Source organism: Oncorhynchus mykiss, chromosome 20 (genome assembly GCF_057628025.1).
Source record: "Oncorhynchus mykiss isolate SJ-2025 chromosome 20, ASM5762802v1, whole genome shotgun sequence".
In the NCBI taxonomy this organism is placed as follows: Eukaryota; Metazoa; Chordata; class Actinopteri; order Salmoniformes; family Salmonidae; genus Oncorhynchus; species Oncorhynchus mykiss.
In genome coordinates, this window is record NC_143041.1 from 44,631,710 (window position 1) to 44,648,366 (window position 16,657).

At 46.0% G+C, this 16,657-nt stretch overlaps 1 protein-coding gene across 15 annotated transcripts in view; it reads right to left on the reverse strand.

Annotated features, from left to right (window-relative positions):
- The window catches only part of LOC110499553 (ribosome-binding protein 1), a 39,687-nt gene that overhangs the window by 21,525 nt on the left and 1,505 nt on the right, over window positions 1-16,657 (reverse strand). For all 15 annotated transcript variants that reach the window (XM_090213124.1, XM_036956340.2, XM_090213123.1 and 12 more), the window contains exons 2-9: window positions 11,741-11,869; window positions 11,424-11,522; window positions 10,122-10,692; window positions 4,102-4,253; window positions 3,471-3,593; window positions 3,011-3,163; window positions 2,568-2,686; window positions 1,752-1,905 (exon numbers count right to left, since the gene is read on the reverse strand). In XM_090213124.1, the coding sequence (XP_090069250.1) occupies window positions 1,752-1,905; window positions 2,568-2,686; window positions 3,011-3,163; window positions 3,471-3,593; window positions 4,102-4,253; window positions 10,122-10,692; window positions 11,424-11,522; window positions 11,741-11,842 (1,473 nt within the window). In that variant the 5' untranslated portion in view covers window positions 11,843-11,869. The remainder of the gene's footprint in view (window positions 1-1,751; window positions 1,906-2,567; window positions 2,687-3,010; window positions 3,164-3,470; window positions 3,594-4,101; window positions 4,254-10,121; window positions 10,693-11,423; window positions 11,523-11,740; window positions 11,870-16,657) is intronic.

A 16,657-nucleotide genomic window follows, 5' to 3' on the forward strand; every position in this document is an offset into this window, starting at 1 on the left:
TATAAGACTGGTGAACAATAAAGAAAATCACCACGGGACCCCCCCCCCCCCCCAGCTATAAGACTGGTGAACAATAAAGAAAATCTCCACGGGACCCCCCCCCCCCCAAGCTATAAGACTGGTGAACAATAAAGAAAATCACCACGGGACCCCCCCCCCCTTTGTACACTGCTGCTACTCTGTTTGTACAGTCACTTCACCCCCACCTACATGTACAAATGACCTCAAAACCTGTACACCCCCACACTGACTCGGTACAGGTGCCCCCTGTACATAGCCTCGTTGTTGTGTTACTTTTTATTATATAGTCTACTTGGTAAATATTTGTCTTATTATTAGACTATAGAGGGGTTTAGAGGGAGGCGAAGACAATGAGTCTCCATTGGTCCGCTAGTTTAGGAGTGACGGTTTGGCTTAAGCCAATCAATGATTTGATGTGTCACTGGCCCTGACCCTTTTAACTACGTAGGTAAACACATGAATTACCTGTTGCACAGCGGTTGCGGCAGGTGTTGGTAAGTGGTTCGCCATGTGGCGCGCAACGGTGACGTCAGACCGTCTACTTAAGTAGGCTATAGAAAGTTTTTTATTCTGTCTATCATGTTCATTGATTGGGTTAAGACGAACAGTCACTCCAAAACTAGCGGACCAATGGAGACTCATTGTCTACTCTTCCCTCTAAAGCCCTCCCTCCATGGAAAAATAAGGCCAAAACTCTCAATCGAAAGGACTGGCAGTGAAAGGTAAAGGTAATACATGCAGGCAAGAGCGTAGGCAAAATGTATTCAATAGGTTTGGTTTTTACATTCGTTTTCAAATGTTTTTTTTAAATAATTTGACGTCAGAGTTTTGCGCTCGCTTGAAAATTATTTGCTTAAAAAGACTTGGGGTTTTGCTTTTTGATGTCTTATTTTTTTGTTTACAATTCTCTACATTTTGCTTTCAATCGTTTGGTTTTTGATTTCAACAGCCATTATTTCACCCGTCCTCAAAAATATGTTTAGATCCTCAACTATATTTTTTTATGCTCACGATTATTTGTTTTATTTTGAATTCAATACATATGGTGTGAAATTGACCCCATGTAGTAACCGTAGTAGTAGCAGTAACCTTAGTAGATTCCATATAGCAGACAGTCTGATGTACAGTATACATAGTTAGACTAGATGGCGGCCATTTTGCAGAGAGCATATGCAGAATGGAGAACTGCCTTGCTTGGGCACGTAGCACACATTCCATCTGGTGCGGAGAGAGAAAAGCATTCCCTTACAGCCAGCAGCCAGCCCCATTATTGTGTGGTTGCATTCCAGTCCAACACACAGCTCTGTGATTACAAACCCATCTGAGATCCAGCCCCCATCACTGGCACTTTACAGGGGTGAAGGGGACCAATAGATATGGGTTTAGAGGGAGGAACCAGCCAATAGATAAGGGTTTAGAGGGAGGAACCAGCCAATAGATATGGGTTTAGAGGGAGGAACCAGCCAGTAGATAAGGGTTAAGAGGGAGGAACCAGCCAATAGATATGGGTTTAGAGGGAGGAACCAGCCAGTAGATAAGGGTTAAGAGACAGATACCTTTGATGACAATATGATGATAAAATGAGAGTGTGTGTGGGGGGGGGGGGCAGCCAGTAGGTAAGACCAGGCAAGGCTATCAGCAAACTGGCAGCCTCCAGCCCACTCTCCAGATGTAGTCATCATTCTGACCGTGTGTGTGTGTGTGTGTGTGTGCACGCGCTCCAGTCTTACCTGTAGGGAAGACAATTGTTTCTCTACAGAAGACACCTTAGCCTCCAGTCCAGTCCTGATGACCTCATCAGTCTGAAGGCTCACACTCTTCTCCCCCAGCTCCTTGGTCAGTTTGGCACAATCCTGTCTCAGCTTGGCCAGCTCTGCATTCTGTCTGAGGAGAGACATTTACATTTTGAGTCCTCTAGCAGATGCTCTTATCCAGATCAACTTACAGTTAAATGTATTCATCTAAAAATATATCTAGAGGAAACAACCACACAGCTGTAGCAAGTACATTTTCCCTCAACGTAGTTATCACCAAAATCAATGATATTAGGAAAAGACAAGTGTGGGTATTGTTTTGTTTTTCACGCCGTGGGCTTCGCAGTAGAACAACCTCACGGCGCAGTAGAACAACCTCACGGCGCAGTAGAACAACCTCACGGCGCAGTAGAACAACCTCACGGCGCAGTAGAACAACCTCACGGCGCAGTAGAACAACCTCACGGCGCAGTAGAACAACCTCACGGCGCAGTAGAACAACCTCACGGCGCAGTAGAACAACCTCACGGCGCAGTAGAACAACCTCACGCCGCAGTAGAACAACCTCACGCCGCAGTAATCCTAGACCATAATGTATTTGATCTGCAGTTCCATTTGCACTCTCAAAACAACAGATTATGGTTTATTCTCAAAATGTTTTCTTCTTAGTGGAAAATACTAAAACGTTTAGGGGCTGAGACAAAGAACAGGAGGAGCCACCTATTTGCTGCCTGGCTGACGGCCTAGTTCAAGGGTTAGGGTTCAGGGGTTAGGGTAGAAGCAGAGACCTACTTGCTCTCTGCCTGGCTTGTGGCCTGGTTCAGGGCGTCTCTGAGAATAGAGTTCTCCTGCTGCAGACGAGCCAGCTGGGCCGTGGGACCAGACTCCAACTGCTCCTGAAGACTGAGGACCTGAGAGGGGATTTAACAATTTGACTTAGTTTTTGAATGCTCTGGCAATCTTAGCATAATTCATTTAAATCCAATAAAGCACATTTAATTCAATTGAGAGAAAGTCAAAGGCCGACAGGGACAGAGGCCGAACAGGGACAGAGGCCGAACAGGGACAGAGGCCGAACAGGGACAGAGGCCGAACAGGGACAGAGGCCGAACATGAACAGAGGCCGAACAGGAACAGAGGCCAAACAGGAACAGAGGCCGAACAGGAACAGAGGCCGACAGGGACAGTGTCTTGGTAGGAGGCCTGTATTCTGCTATTCTCATGTACATTAGTACCTTGGCGTTGAGTTTCTGTGTCTGGGCTACATGGTCCTGGTAGGAGGCCTGCATACGAGCCTGGAGGGCGATCATCTCCTGCTCCCTGGATGAGAGCTGGGAACTCAGCCTGGTCTCCACACTGGCCACCTTGGACTTCTCAGCAGAGAGTTCCTATAGCGAGCAGAGAGCGACACACACACCACACCATCAGACAGCTCCTAGAGAGACAGGGAGCTCCTAGAGCGACCTAGAGAAAGACTGAGGTAAACAATGGTCCAACAGATTCATGTATGTAACACTATTGTATGTGGTTAATAAGTGGTCTTTGAGAGATATTCTCAACGTGTGTTTTACATTTGTGTGCGTCTGTTACCCTGCTGAGTTCTCAGAATCTGTTCTTGGCTATTGTGGTGTCCTCTTGCTCAGTGTGTGTGTGTGTGTGTGTGTGTGTGTGTGTGTGTGTGTGTGTGTGTGTTACCCTGCTGAGTTCCCGGAGTCTGTTTTTGGCTGCAGAGGCATCCTCCTGCTGAGTAGCGAGTTGTTTCTGATTCTCCTCCAACTGTTTCTTCATCACAGCCACTGGGTCGCCCTTCTGAGTAGCCTGATTACCACACACACACCATAAACATCAGCATCTGTAGTGTGTCTGAGTCTGAGTCTGACCCCCCATGCATTTAAACAGTATTTTAGTCATTTAGCAGACGCTCTTATCCAGAGCAACTAACAGGAACAAATAGGGTTAAATGCCTTGCTCAAGGGTACAGACAGATTTTTAATCTAGTCAGCTCATGGATTCGAACCAGCAACCTTTCGGTTATTGTCCCAACGCTCTTAACTGTTAGGCTACCTGCCGCCGACAATGTGGGTCTGTCACCACCACTCACAGTGGTTTGTCCCGTCCCAAGCCACCCTCACTCCAACCCCTTCGAATTACGTCTCCGAGTCCCAATCGTATTGTACCATGTGCCCTGACAAATTCCCTACCCGCCACGCCAAGCCTGACATTATTCAACCCCCTCCCCCTTTAACCCCACAGTGGTATCTCCCATCCCATTCTGGGTAATATAATCACCCCTCAGTGGTATCTCCCACCCCACCCAAGGTCCTACCACGTGCCAGGTGTCTTGTCTGATGCCAGCCTTGTCCGAGAGGATCTCTAGGAGGCGCTGGGCCTCTCCCTGACTGAAGACCATACTGCTAACGGTAGAGACCAGGGCCTTGTAGGGCAGGAACAGGGGGGAATCCAAACCAGAGTCCAACACTACAGAGCAAGAGAGCGCAAAAGAGATTAAAAAAAAGGGGGGGAGAGCGAGAAAAAGAGGGAAAAAGAGAAAAAAGGGGACAAATGTTCTTACAAGTCAGCTGCTATAGCTAAGGAGAGGGAAACATGATCACATACCATTACACCAATGAAAACACACAGTACGTCATCAAACAACGAAGACAGACCTGACATAAAACACATCATTCCCCATTTCCCTCCTGGGAAAAGGTCTCACCAAGGTGTCCGTGGTAAGATGAGGGGTCATGTGGAATAAGCCTACTGTTTTCGATAGGTCTGCCTTCGTTAAGAGTTTGGGTTCTCACACTGACGGCAGACTAGAGCTGGGTTAGTAAAAGGTGAGGGAACTTCCTGCAGGCTAAGTAACAGGTGAGGGAACTTCCTGCAGACTAAGTAACAGGTAAGGGAACTTCCTGCACTGCCTGCAGGCTAAGTAACAGGGGAGGGAACTTCCTGCAGACTAAGTAACAGGTAAGGGAACTTCCTGCACTGCCTGCAGACTAAGTAACAGGGGAGGGAACTTCCTGCAGACTAAGTAACAGGTAAGGGAACTTCCTGCACTGCCTGCAGGCTAAGTAACAGGGTAGGGAACTTCCTGCAGACTAAGTAACAGGGGAGGGAACTTCCTGCAGGCTAAGTAACAGGGGAGGGAACTTCCTGCAGACTAAGTAACAGGGGAGGGAACTTCCTGCAGACTAAGTAACAGGGGAGGGAACTTCCTGCACTTCCTGCAGGCTAAGTAACAGGTAAGGGAACTTCCTGCAGACTAAGTAACAGGTAAGGGAACTTACTGCACTTCCTGCAGACTAAGTAACAGGTAAGGGAACTTCCTGCAGACTAAGTAACAGGGGAGGGAACTTCATGCACTTCCTGCAGACTAAGTAACAGGGGAGGGAACTTCCTGCACTTCCTGCAGGCTAAGTAACAGGTAAGGGAACTTCCTGCAGACTAAGTAACAGGTAAGGGAACTTACTGCACTTCCTGCAGACTAAGTAACAGGTAAGGGAACTTCCTGCAGACTAAGTAACAGGGGAGGGAACTTCCTGCAGACTAAGTAACAGGGGAGGGAACTTCATGCACTTCCTGCAGACTAAGTAACAGGGGAGAGAACTTCCTGCAGACTAAGTAACAGGGGAGGGAACTTCCTGCACTTCCTGCAGGCTAAGTAACAGGTAAGGGAACTTCCTGCAGACTAAGTAACAGGTAAGGGAACTTCCTGCACTTCCTGCAGACTAAGTAACAGGTAAGGGAACTTCCTGCAGACTAAGTAACAGGGGAGGGAACTTCCTGCAGACTAAGTAACAGGGGAGGGAACTTCCTGCAGACTAAGTAACAGGGGAGGGAACTTCATGCACTTCCTGCAGACTAAGTAACAGGGGAGGGAACTTCCTGCAGACTAAGTAACAGGGGAGGGAACTTCCTGCACTTCCTGCAGGCTAGATCTGCGTTAGGCAGTAGGCACAATTACTGTATAAACTTGTAATGACAATTATGGATGAAGATCGTCATTAAAATAAATTAACTGTCATAACGGTTTATAAAAAAGAAAGGAGCGGACTGAAGACGAGTCGGCCGTGCATTCAAGCAGTTGACCTGTTTCCGGGGTAACATGGACTCTTTACAACGTGATGAAACGGACTTTGTTGCTCCTTGCTGACACATGCAAGGTGTTGCAGCAAACGAGTCTGGTTACCTAGGCAACGCCTCCCTCCCGGCAACAGCACCGTATCCACTCAAGGATTATAAGTGTGACCTCTGCCATTTGTCTCATCAATAACCGTCATCCATAATTCCATTGCCTTCACAGCACTAGTGGGCAGCCCTAGGTATTTTATTCAGTTTGACTGATATTTTACAGAACTAAGTTGTCTGTGTAATGTTAAAGATAAAAGGCCATAAATGAAAGTCAAAACATGTGTAATAGTAAATGTCAAATATGCTTATTATGTCTGCCTAATCGAAAGCATGGCGCCGAACAACATGGCTGACGTTTTCACATTCTCCCAACCAATTGTGAAATTTAAAAACGTATTGTGTACTTAATGTTTCTGCTACCGTCTCTTATGACCAAAAATAACTTCTGGACATCAGAAAAGCTATTTGCTCACCGCGGACTGGAAGAATTTTTTTCCTTTAGCGAGTCCGACGAGAAAGATATCCTGCTTTCACTGGGACAGGCCCAGAAGACGGCGGAAAATGGCAGAGCGGGGATCCTTCTGAGAAGCCGGTGGCGAGCGAGAAAACTCCCAATGCCTTCCATTCTCCTTGCTAAACGTGCAATCATTGGAAAATAAAATTGATGACCTATTAAGATGATCCCACCAACTGGATATCAAAAACGAACATCTTATGTTTCACCGAGACGTGGCTGAACGAAGAAACAGACAATATAGAGCTGGGGGGATTTTCCATGCACCGGCAGAACAGAGACGCTACCTCTGGTAAGACGAGGGGTGGGGTGTGTGTCTTTTTGTCAATAACAGCTGGTGCGCGATGTCCAATATTAAAGAAGTCTCAGGGTATTGCTTGCCTGAGGTAGAGAACCTCATGATAAGCAGTCGACCGTCACTATCTACCAAGAGAGTTCTCATCTGTATTATTGGTAGCCATCTATTTACCACCACAGAACGAAGCACTTACACCACTTTCAACCAACTCTATAAAGGCCATAAGCAAAGAAGAAAATGCTCACCCAGAAACGGCACTCCTAGTGGCCTGGGACTTTAATGCAGGCAAACTTAAATCAATTTCACCAGCATGTCACATGTGCAACCAGGGGGGGATCCTAGACCACCTTTACTCCACACACAGAGATGCATACAAAGCTCCCCCACCCTCCATTTGGCAAACCTGACCATAATTCTATACTCCTGATGCCTGCTTACAAGCGAAAACTAAAGCAGGAAGTACCAGTGGCACGTTCAACACGGAAGTGGTCAGATGACTCAGATGCTACACTACAGGACTGTTTTGCTAGCACAGATTGGAATATGTTCCGGGAATCATCCAATGGCATTGAGGAACACACCACCTCATTAATGAAGCCGATGACTAAGTGCATCGATGACGTCGTCCCAACAGTGACTGTACGTACATATCCCAACCAGAAGCCATGGATTACAGTTAATATTCGCATCGAGCTAAAGACTAGAGTTGCCGCTTTCAAGGAGCAGGAGACTAATTCGGACACTTCTAAGAAATCCTGCTATGCCCTCCGACGAACGATCAAACAAGCAAAGCATCAATACAGGATTAAGATTGAATCCTACTACACCGGCTCTGACGCTCATCGGATGTGACAGGGCTTGACAACTATTACGGACTACAAAGGGAAACCCAGAGACGCGAGCCTACCAGACGAGCGAAATGCCATTTATGCTCACTTCGAGGCAAGCAACACTGAAGCATGCATGAGCGCACCAGCTGTTCTGGATGGCTGTGTGATAACGCCCTCGGTAGCCGATGTGAACAAAACATTTAAAAAAACAGGTCAACATTCAAAGCCGCTGGGTCTGACAGATTACCAGGACGTGTACTCAAAGCATGCGCGGACCAACTGTCAAGTGTCTTCACTGACATTTTCAACCTCTTCCTGATCGAGTCCGTAATACCTACATGTGCCCAAGGAAGCGAAGGTAACCTGCCTAAATGATTACCACCCCATGGCACTCACGTCGGTAGCCATGAAGTGCTTGGAAAGGCTGGTCAGGGCTCACATCAACAGCATCCCGGACACCCTAGACCCACTCCAATTCGCATACCGCCCCAACAGATTACACAATCTCAATCGCACTGCTACCGCACGGCAAGCGGTACTGGAGTGCCAAGTCTAGGACCAAAAGGCTCCTCAACAGCTTCTACCCCCAAGCCATAAGACTGCTGAACAATTCATAAAAATCGCTACTGGACAATTTACATTGACCCTTCCCCCTCTTGTACACTTCTGCTACTCGCTGTTTGTTTGTTACCTATGCATAGTCACTTCGACCCCACCTACATGTACAGATTACCTCAACTAGCCTGTACCTGTACCCACTGCCTCGGTACCAGTGCCCCCTGTATAGAGCCTCGTTATTGTTATTCTTATTGTGTTACTTTTTATTATTACTTTTTATTGTATCCTACTTGGTAAATATTTTCTTCTTCTTGAACTGCACTGTTGGTTAAGGGCTTGTTAGTCAGCATTTCACTGTAAAGTCTACACTTGCTGTATTCGGCGCGTGTGGCAAATAAAGTTTGATTTGATCTGAAGGCTGTTTGTAAACTCCCAAACTCCCATGGCGGGGGTGGGAACTGGGCAGCTGTACCCCAGGCTGAGTGATCGTTGAGGTGGCACCAGACAGAGACAGCCCTCTGGAAACCAGAGAAACAGCCTACCATCTGGGTTACTGAGAGGCTGTGTCAACTGACAATGGGGCCAGTGCTATGCACAAGGGCGCACACACACACGCCTCAGTTTGTCATCGTTGCAGAAGTGGCACATTTACACTGAGGATTTACCCCAGTGCTTTAGCCAAAAGGCTTAAACTTTTCTGTTTCCAGTTTCCAGTGTCTCACTGGGCCATGGCTCCAGCGGACCAGAGGGGTATACTACAAAACAGGATCAATGAGTTAGCCAGCTAACTTTGATAAAGCCAGAAATAAACTGTTGATTTTCAGTTTCATGAAGAAATCTAAACTTAGACGTGTGTTTTTTTGGTTGTTCAGTCAATTAGACCACGCCCATTTCAAGCTTATATATTTCTACAAAATAAAATGTTATTTCAGAATATTTAGAGAAATTATCTAGCTAACGCATTGATCCTGCTTTGTTCTATAACCCTCTGCTTTTACATGGCTAACTGAATTGTAACTTCTCACAAAGTAACCGCCTTGAATGACAGAGTTGATTCTGCTCGTCACAAGTCATTCGTGTCACCCTCCTGATGGAAAGACAATCCTGCCAGAGCTTACGTTAACATAAAACACTGATGACACCCTGGTGTGGGGGTAAGTCTAGAAGGAAAAGCCCCATAGGAGGAGTACTACAGGAGTGCTTGTGTTATGGCTAAAGTAGTTCCTGCCTAGACGACCATGTTCATCCGTTGAAACAAAGAGATATTTTGTAACATCCTGGCTAGCAGTTACCTCAATCCCGGTGTCTATCTGACTGACTGTCCATATGTCTGTCTCTCACACATGACCCAAAGAAGGAAGAATGGTACATTTCAAGATACAACTTACAGACCTGAACAGACCATACTATTTATTTTAAAAAAAATTGTATTTAACACTTATTTTACCAGGTAAGTTGACTGAGAACACATTCATTTACAGCAACGACCTGGGGAATAGTTACAGGGGAGAGGAGGGGGATGAATGAGCCAATTGTAAATTGGGGATGATTAGGTGGTCATGATGGTATGAGGGCCAGATTGGGAACATAGCCAGGACACCGGGGTTAACACCCCTACTCTTACGATAAGTGCCATGGGATCGTTTAGTGACCAACGAGTCAGGACACCCGTTTAACATCCAATCCGAAAGACATTTGCAACTTTCTCATTTCCAGACTAAACTATAAAAAATTACAAAATGTTTTATTTACTATACATGAAGACTTTAAACAATTAGACTGCTCGAACCACCCAGTTTATAATCCAGGATAAACACTAACAATTTAGAGTAAATAAATAATATTTCATTTCCAATCCATTCCTAAAATTAAATAAATATTTATCTTAATCGAATAGCCTACTAGTTAGAAATGGAACCTACACATGCTGTATTATCAACAGTTGTGCTGCTCTAGTTATCGGACATAATAACTAGGATGTAAAATGATTGAAAAAAGGCAAACTTCCTTACCAGACTCAGTCTTCTTCTTGGAGGACGCCTTCTTCTTGGAAAGGTCATGTGCCTTGGTCTCCTGAGCCTTGGCTGCAGTCCTCTGGGAGCCCACCGGGGGCACTGCCATCACAGGGACCTCCTTGGTGACAGCCTCCAAGACTGGGGCAGGCTTGGAGGGGGCCATGGGGGCTGCTGCGGCAGGGGCGGGCTTGGAGGGGGCCATGGGGGCTGGGGCGGCAGGGGCGGGCTTGGAGGGGGCCATGGGGGCTGGGGCAGGAGCAGCCAGGGCTGGCTCAACCTTAGCCATCATCTTCTTCTCTTTCTTCTTCTTTGGAGCAGGGGAGGCCTCTACAGCAGGGGGAGCTGGAGCAGGGGTTGGTTCAGGAGCAGGGGTAAAGGTAGGTTCAGGGGCAGGTTTGGGAGCAGGGGTTGGTTCAGCAGCAGGGATAGGCTTAGGGGCAGGTTTGGGGGCAGAAACTGGTTCTGGGGCTAGTTCAGGCTCGGCCACTGTGATATCCTCTAGGTCTAATTCTGGAAGCTTCCCATTGGGCTTGTGTTCCTTCTTACCCCGGTTCTTCTTCTCAGACGCCTTAATGATAATAATAATAGATTTAATTTAGAACATGTTTTATACAAATCACAATGTGTACTCAAACACAGATGTTCATACCGTCATACAGTTTCTGTAGCATACTGGGGTATAAGGTATTACCGAAAGTGCACACAAGATGCGCTACTTTAAAAAAATAAAAAATAAGTAGATCTTCATACAGCAGGGGGTTGAATGTCTCTGCTATAACCAAGAAGATTGATCTTGACATCTAGCCACCTTAGCTAGCAAAGTTAGCAAAACAAATACACAGCTGGAGTCCTGAGCTGAAGATCATTCATTTGACACATCGTTAACTTTTAGTTTTATAAGCAGTAGTGTAGCATGAACCCCGGCAGCCACAAGGAGGTGCTATTGACACAATTGAGCGGTTGGACTTCAGATCAGTGATCAACAGTAATGAGTCATTTACATTGGAGCTGCCGAACTTGCTTCTACATAATTTATTTATTTGAAATATGTCCCGGTAGTAACAGCAGTAAATAAAAATAGACGCTCAGCGAAACTCAATATTTGGGGAGTAAAAAAACAACATATTTTGACATTAACACTTGCAGAGCCGTCTAGTGGGAGTTTGAATTTGGCGCTTCCTGGGTGTTAGAGCAGGCATGTCATACTCCTTCGTCGACGTCTCTAACACACAGATACTGGGGCAACACACACAGAGCTAGAGTAACATTTAGGTAGAGGTTCATTTGAGCTCATCTTACCTTCTCCTTCTTCTTGTCCTTCTTGGTCAGCTGTCCCAGCGGCGCCGTCTTACCCTGCTCTCTGCGCTGCTTGGCCAAGGCCTCCTCATAGGAAGTCTCCTTCACGGAGAAGGAGACAACATAACAGTTCACATTTAGACATTATCACCCCAACAACATGGCTCAGTTGGTAGAGAATGGTGCTTGCAATGTTGTGGGTTCGATTCCCGCTGGGACCCCCCATAAAAATAAATTATGCATGCATGAATAAGTCACTTTGGATAAAGCGTAGGCTAAAATGGCATACATTATTACATTAACAACAACAGTTAGGCTACCTTCATGGAGAAGGTGGAGACCAGAACGATACCGAGGGCTGAGATGACCATGAAGCCTCCAAATACCATGATGCCTAGCGTCTGAGGGTCATATAGATCCATGATGACCACTATGACAGGTTAGCTGTCCTGTTGGATGGATGGAGGAGAAAAACATAATTGTATTTAACCTTTATTTAACCAGTGGCCTTGGTGGTTAGTGTGTCCACCCTGAGATTGGAATGTTGGGGGGGGGTTCAATCTCTGGTCGAGTTATACCAAAGACTCTAAAAAAAAAATATTTGCAAATCTATTACAAATATAAAACAGAAATACCTTATGTAAATAAGTATTCAGACCATTTGCTACGAGACTCGAAATTGAGCTCAGGTGGAGCACCATGCTGTGGGTATGTTTTTCAGTGGCAGGGACTGGGAGACTAGTCAGGATTGAGGGAAAGATGAACGGAGCAAAGTACAGAGAGATCCTTGATGAAAACCAGCTCCAGAGCGCTCAGGACCTCAGACTGGGGTGAAGGTTCACCTTCCAACAGGACAACGACCCTAAGCACACAGCCAAGACAACGCAGGAGTGGCTTCGGGACGAGTCTCAATGTCTATATATAGGTTTTTCAAACAGAAATTTGCATCCTGTAGCACAAACTCAAAAAAGTTATTGGACACTGTAAAGTCCATGGAGAATAAGAGCACCTCCTCCCAGCAGCCCACTGCACTGAGACTAGGAAACACTGTCACCAACGATAAATCCACGATATTTCAGAATTATAATAAGCATTTTTCTAAGGCTGGCCATGCTTTCCACCTGGCTACCCCTACCCCGGTCAACTGTCCTGCACCCCCCACAGCAACTCACCCAAGCCTCCCCCATTTCTCCTGCACCCAAAACCAAATAGCTGATGTTCTGAAAGAGAAAATCTGGACCCCTACAAAATCAGCCAGGCTAGACAATCTGGACCCTCTTTCTAAAATGATCTGCCGCAATTGTTGCAACCCCTATTACTAGCCTGTTCATCCTCTCTTTCGTATCATCTGAGATTCCCATAGATTGGAAAGCTGCCGCGGTCATCCCCCTCTTCAAAGGGGGAGACACTCTAGACCCAAACTGTTACAGACCAATATCTATCCTACCCTGCCTTTCCAAGGTCTTCGAAAGCCAAGTTAACAGATTACCGACCATTTCGAATCCCACCGTACCTTCTCCACTATGCAATCTGGTTTCCGAGCTGGTCATGGGTGCACCTCAGCCACGCTCAAGGTTCTAAATGACATCATAACCGCCATCGATAAGAGACATTACTGTAAGGCCGTATTCATCCACCTGGCCAAGGCTTTCGACTCTGTCAATCACCATTCTTATCGGCAGACTCAACAGCGTTGGTTTCTCAAACGATTGCCTTGCCTGGTTCACCAGCTACTTCTCGGATAGAGTGCAGTGTGTCAAATCGGAGGGCCTGTTGTCGCCTGTTGTCCGGACCTCTGACAGTCTCTATGGGGGTGCCACAGGGTTCAATTCTCAGGCCGACTTTTCTCTGTATACATCAATGATGTCGCTCTTGCTGCTGGTGATTTTCTGATCCACCTCTACGCAGACGACACCATTCTGTATACTTCTGGCCCTTCTTTGGACACTGTGTTAACTAACCTCCAGACGAGCTTCAATGCCATAGAACTCTCCTTCCGTGGCCTCCAACTGCTAGTAAACGCAAGTAAAACTAAATGCATGCTTTTTAACCGATCGCACCTACCCGCCCCTCCAGCACCACTACTCCGGGCGGTTCGGACTTAGAATATGTGAACAACTACAATACCTAGGTGTCTGGTTAGATTGTAAACTCTCCTTCCAGACTCACATTAAGCATCTCCAATCCAAAATTAAATCTAGAACCGGCTTCCTATTTCGCAACAAAGCCTCCTTCACTCACGCTGCCAAACCCAATATACCCTCGTAAAACTGACCATCCTACTGATCCTCGACTTCGGCGATGGCATTTCCAAAATAACCAACCCTTTACTCAGCAAATTGGATGCAGTCTATCACAGTGCCAACCATTTTGTCACCTTACCACCCGCCCTGGCTTCATATTCGTCGCCAAACCCACTGGCAACAGGTCATCTATAAGTCTCAGCTAGGTAAAGCCCCGCCTGATCTCAGCTCACTGGTCACCATAGCAGCACCCACCCGTAGCACGCGCTCCAGCAGGTATATTTCACTGGTCATCCCCAAAGCCAATTCCTCCTTTGCCCTCATTTCCTTCCAGTTCTCTGCTGCCAATGACTGGAGCTGTCAGAGCAGCTCACTGCACCTGTACATAGCCCATCTGTAAATAGCGCATCCAACTACCTCATCCCCCATACCGTTACTTTTCCCCCTACTCTGCACCCCAGTATCTCTACTTGCACATTCATCTTCTGCACATTTATCACTCCAGTGTTTAATTGCTAAATTGTAATTATTTCACCATTATGGCCTATTTATTGCCTTACCTCCCTTATCTTACCTCATTTTCACTCACTGTATATACATATTACTATGTTTGTCTAGTCCATGTGTAACTCTGTTGTTGTTTGTGTCGCACTGCTTTGCTTCATCTTGACCAGGTCGCAGTTGTAAATGAGAACTTGTTCTTAACTGGCCTACCTGGTTAAATAAAAGGTGAAATAAATGTAATTTTTTTTTTTTTAAATGTGATCCATTCTTTAATTATTTTTTTTAATACATTTGCTAAAATTTCTAAAAACCTGTTTTTGCTTTGTCATTATGGGGTATTGTGTAGATTGATTAAATTCGTTTTTTTTACCCATCATACATTTTAGAATAAGGCTGTAACGCAACAAAATGTGGAAAAAGTCAATGGGTCTGAATACTTTCCGAATTTAATAAGGAGACTGGTAGCAGCAGTTGTAGCATGAATGTATGTCTGTGTGGATGTCTGTGTGGGTGAATGTATGTGTGTGTGGGTGAGTGCTACGGTGCAGAGAATCAGAGCAGGTGGTCAGTCCAGTTCAAGTGTTCAGCAGTCTTGATGGCTTGTGTCAAGCCAGTCTGTGGTCTGCCCGTCAGGAAGTACAGGATCCAGTGTCAGAGGGTGTTGTCCAGACTTAGGGCTCTGAGCTTGGTGTCTAGCGTAGAGGGAACAATAGTGTTGAATGCTAAACTGTAGTCAATGAACAGCATTCTCACATAGGTGTTCCTTGTGTGAATAGCGATTGAAATGGCATATTCAGTGGATCTGTTAGAGCGGTAGGCAAATTGAATTGGGTCCAGTGTGCCTAGGATACTGGCCTTGATGTGGGCCATGACCAACCTTTTGAGGCACTCCATGATGACGGAGGTGAGCGCGATGGGGTGATTGTCAATCCCCACCTTAAAGCAGGTAGGGGCTACAGCTTAAGACAGGGACAGGTTGAAGATGTTCAATAAGACGCCCGCCAGTTGGTCAGCAAACACTGAGGACACGGCCAGGGATGCCATCTTGGCTGGCAGCTTTGTGAGTTTTCACTAAAGAGTATTCCTAATGTCAACCTCGAAGAGCGAAAGCACCTGGTCGTCCGGAACAGCGAGAGTCCTCCTGGATGGCTCGGTATTGTCTGCCCCCAAAGCGAGCATAGCATGTGTTCAGCTCATCTGGGAGGGAGGCGTCGGTGGGCACTGCACAGCTAGATTTGCCTTTGTAGTCTGTAGTCTTTGCTACAAGTCTGAGTTGTCAAACCTTAATTCAAGTTGAGTCTGGTCTTTTTGCATCCCTAATGGATTTGCGGAGTTCGTACCTGCTTGCCTTGTGTGCGTCCCACGCCACCAAGTCATCAGGGTTCATATTTGTACCGATATCTCCATTGCTGCTCGTAGGCGGGGAGTATGACCAGAGGGATGTGATCTGATTGACTAAAGTGGGGGAAGGCTTTGTATGTGTCACAGATGTTTGTGATTCCGGGTGAGAATCCTCTCATCATGAATCAGTCTTCATTGTCACGGGTGACTTTAACAAAGCCCATCTAAAACAAATTTTCCCAAAATATCACCAATGTGTATCCTGCCCCACAAGAGAATCCTGCCCCACCTCTTGTGGGGCAGGATACAGATAGGTGATATTTTGGGAACATTTGTTTTAGATGGGCTTGGTTAAAGTCAACCGTGACCAAAAAAAAGTCTGATTCCGGGTGAGAGGATTCTGCTGTCTAAATTGGTGTTTGCTTATGGCGGTATGTACACAGCTGTGATAACACGTGTGAATTCCCTCTGCATATAGTGGGGTGGGATTCCCTCTGCATATAGTGGGGTGGGTATTTTAGCATTAAAAAAAATGCCAGGTCAGGTGAACAGGATCTTGCAATGTTTTCATCTTCGGTACACAAGGAATTGTTAAATGTTGGAAACATTAACAACTCTTATCAGAAACCGACGTTGGATCCACTTGGAATATGGAGAAGCCGTCTGATTGAATAGCAAGAGTCAAAATGTATTGTCCCAGTATCTGGGATTCCCTACATACGGAGGGCTACATGTCAATGACAAGTTATTACAGACAGCAAAATGATGAATTAACTAAACCCAGCTTGGCAAATTAAATGGATGAAGTATGCTTGAACGTTCTTTATCAACCAAACTTAACATAGCGTTACTGCTCAATGTTTTTATAGGCTTAAGTTTCTGCTTGGTAGAATTAACCAGTTGACAAATTACCCAAGGGGGAAGAGTGAGTCAAGTTAAGAGCCTCTCCATTTGGAATAGGAAGCAAGGTTACAGACAAAGCAAACAGTGTGGTCCTCTAACTTGCACGTCATCCTTCAAAAACAGGCATGTATAAAGGAAAGGCAACAAAGCTTTTTGGTGCCACCTACTTCTGAAGAAAAGTATTTCCTGCAGACAGTGCTTGACTTTGAGCAGACGCTCACCAGAGCGGATTACCAGCGCCATAAA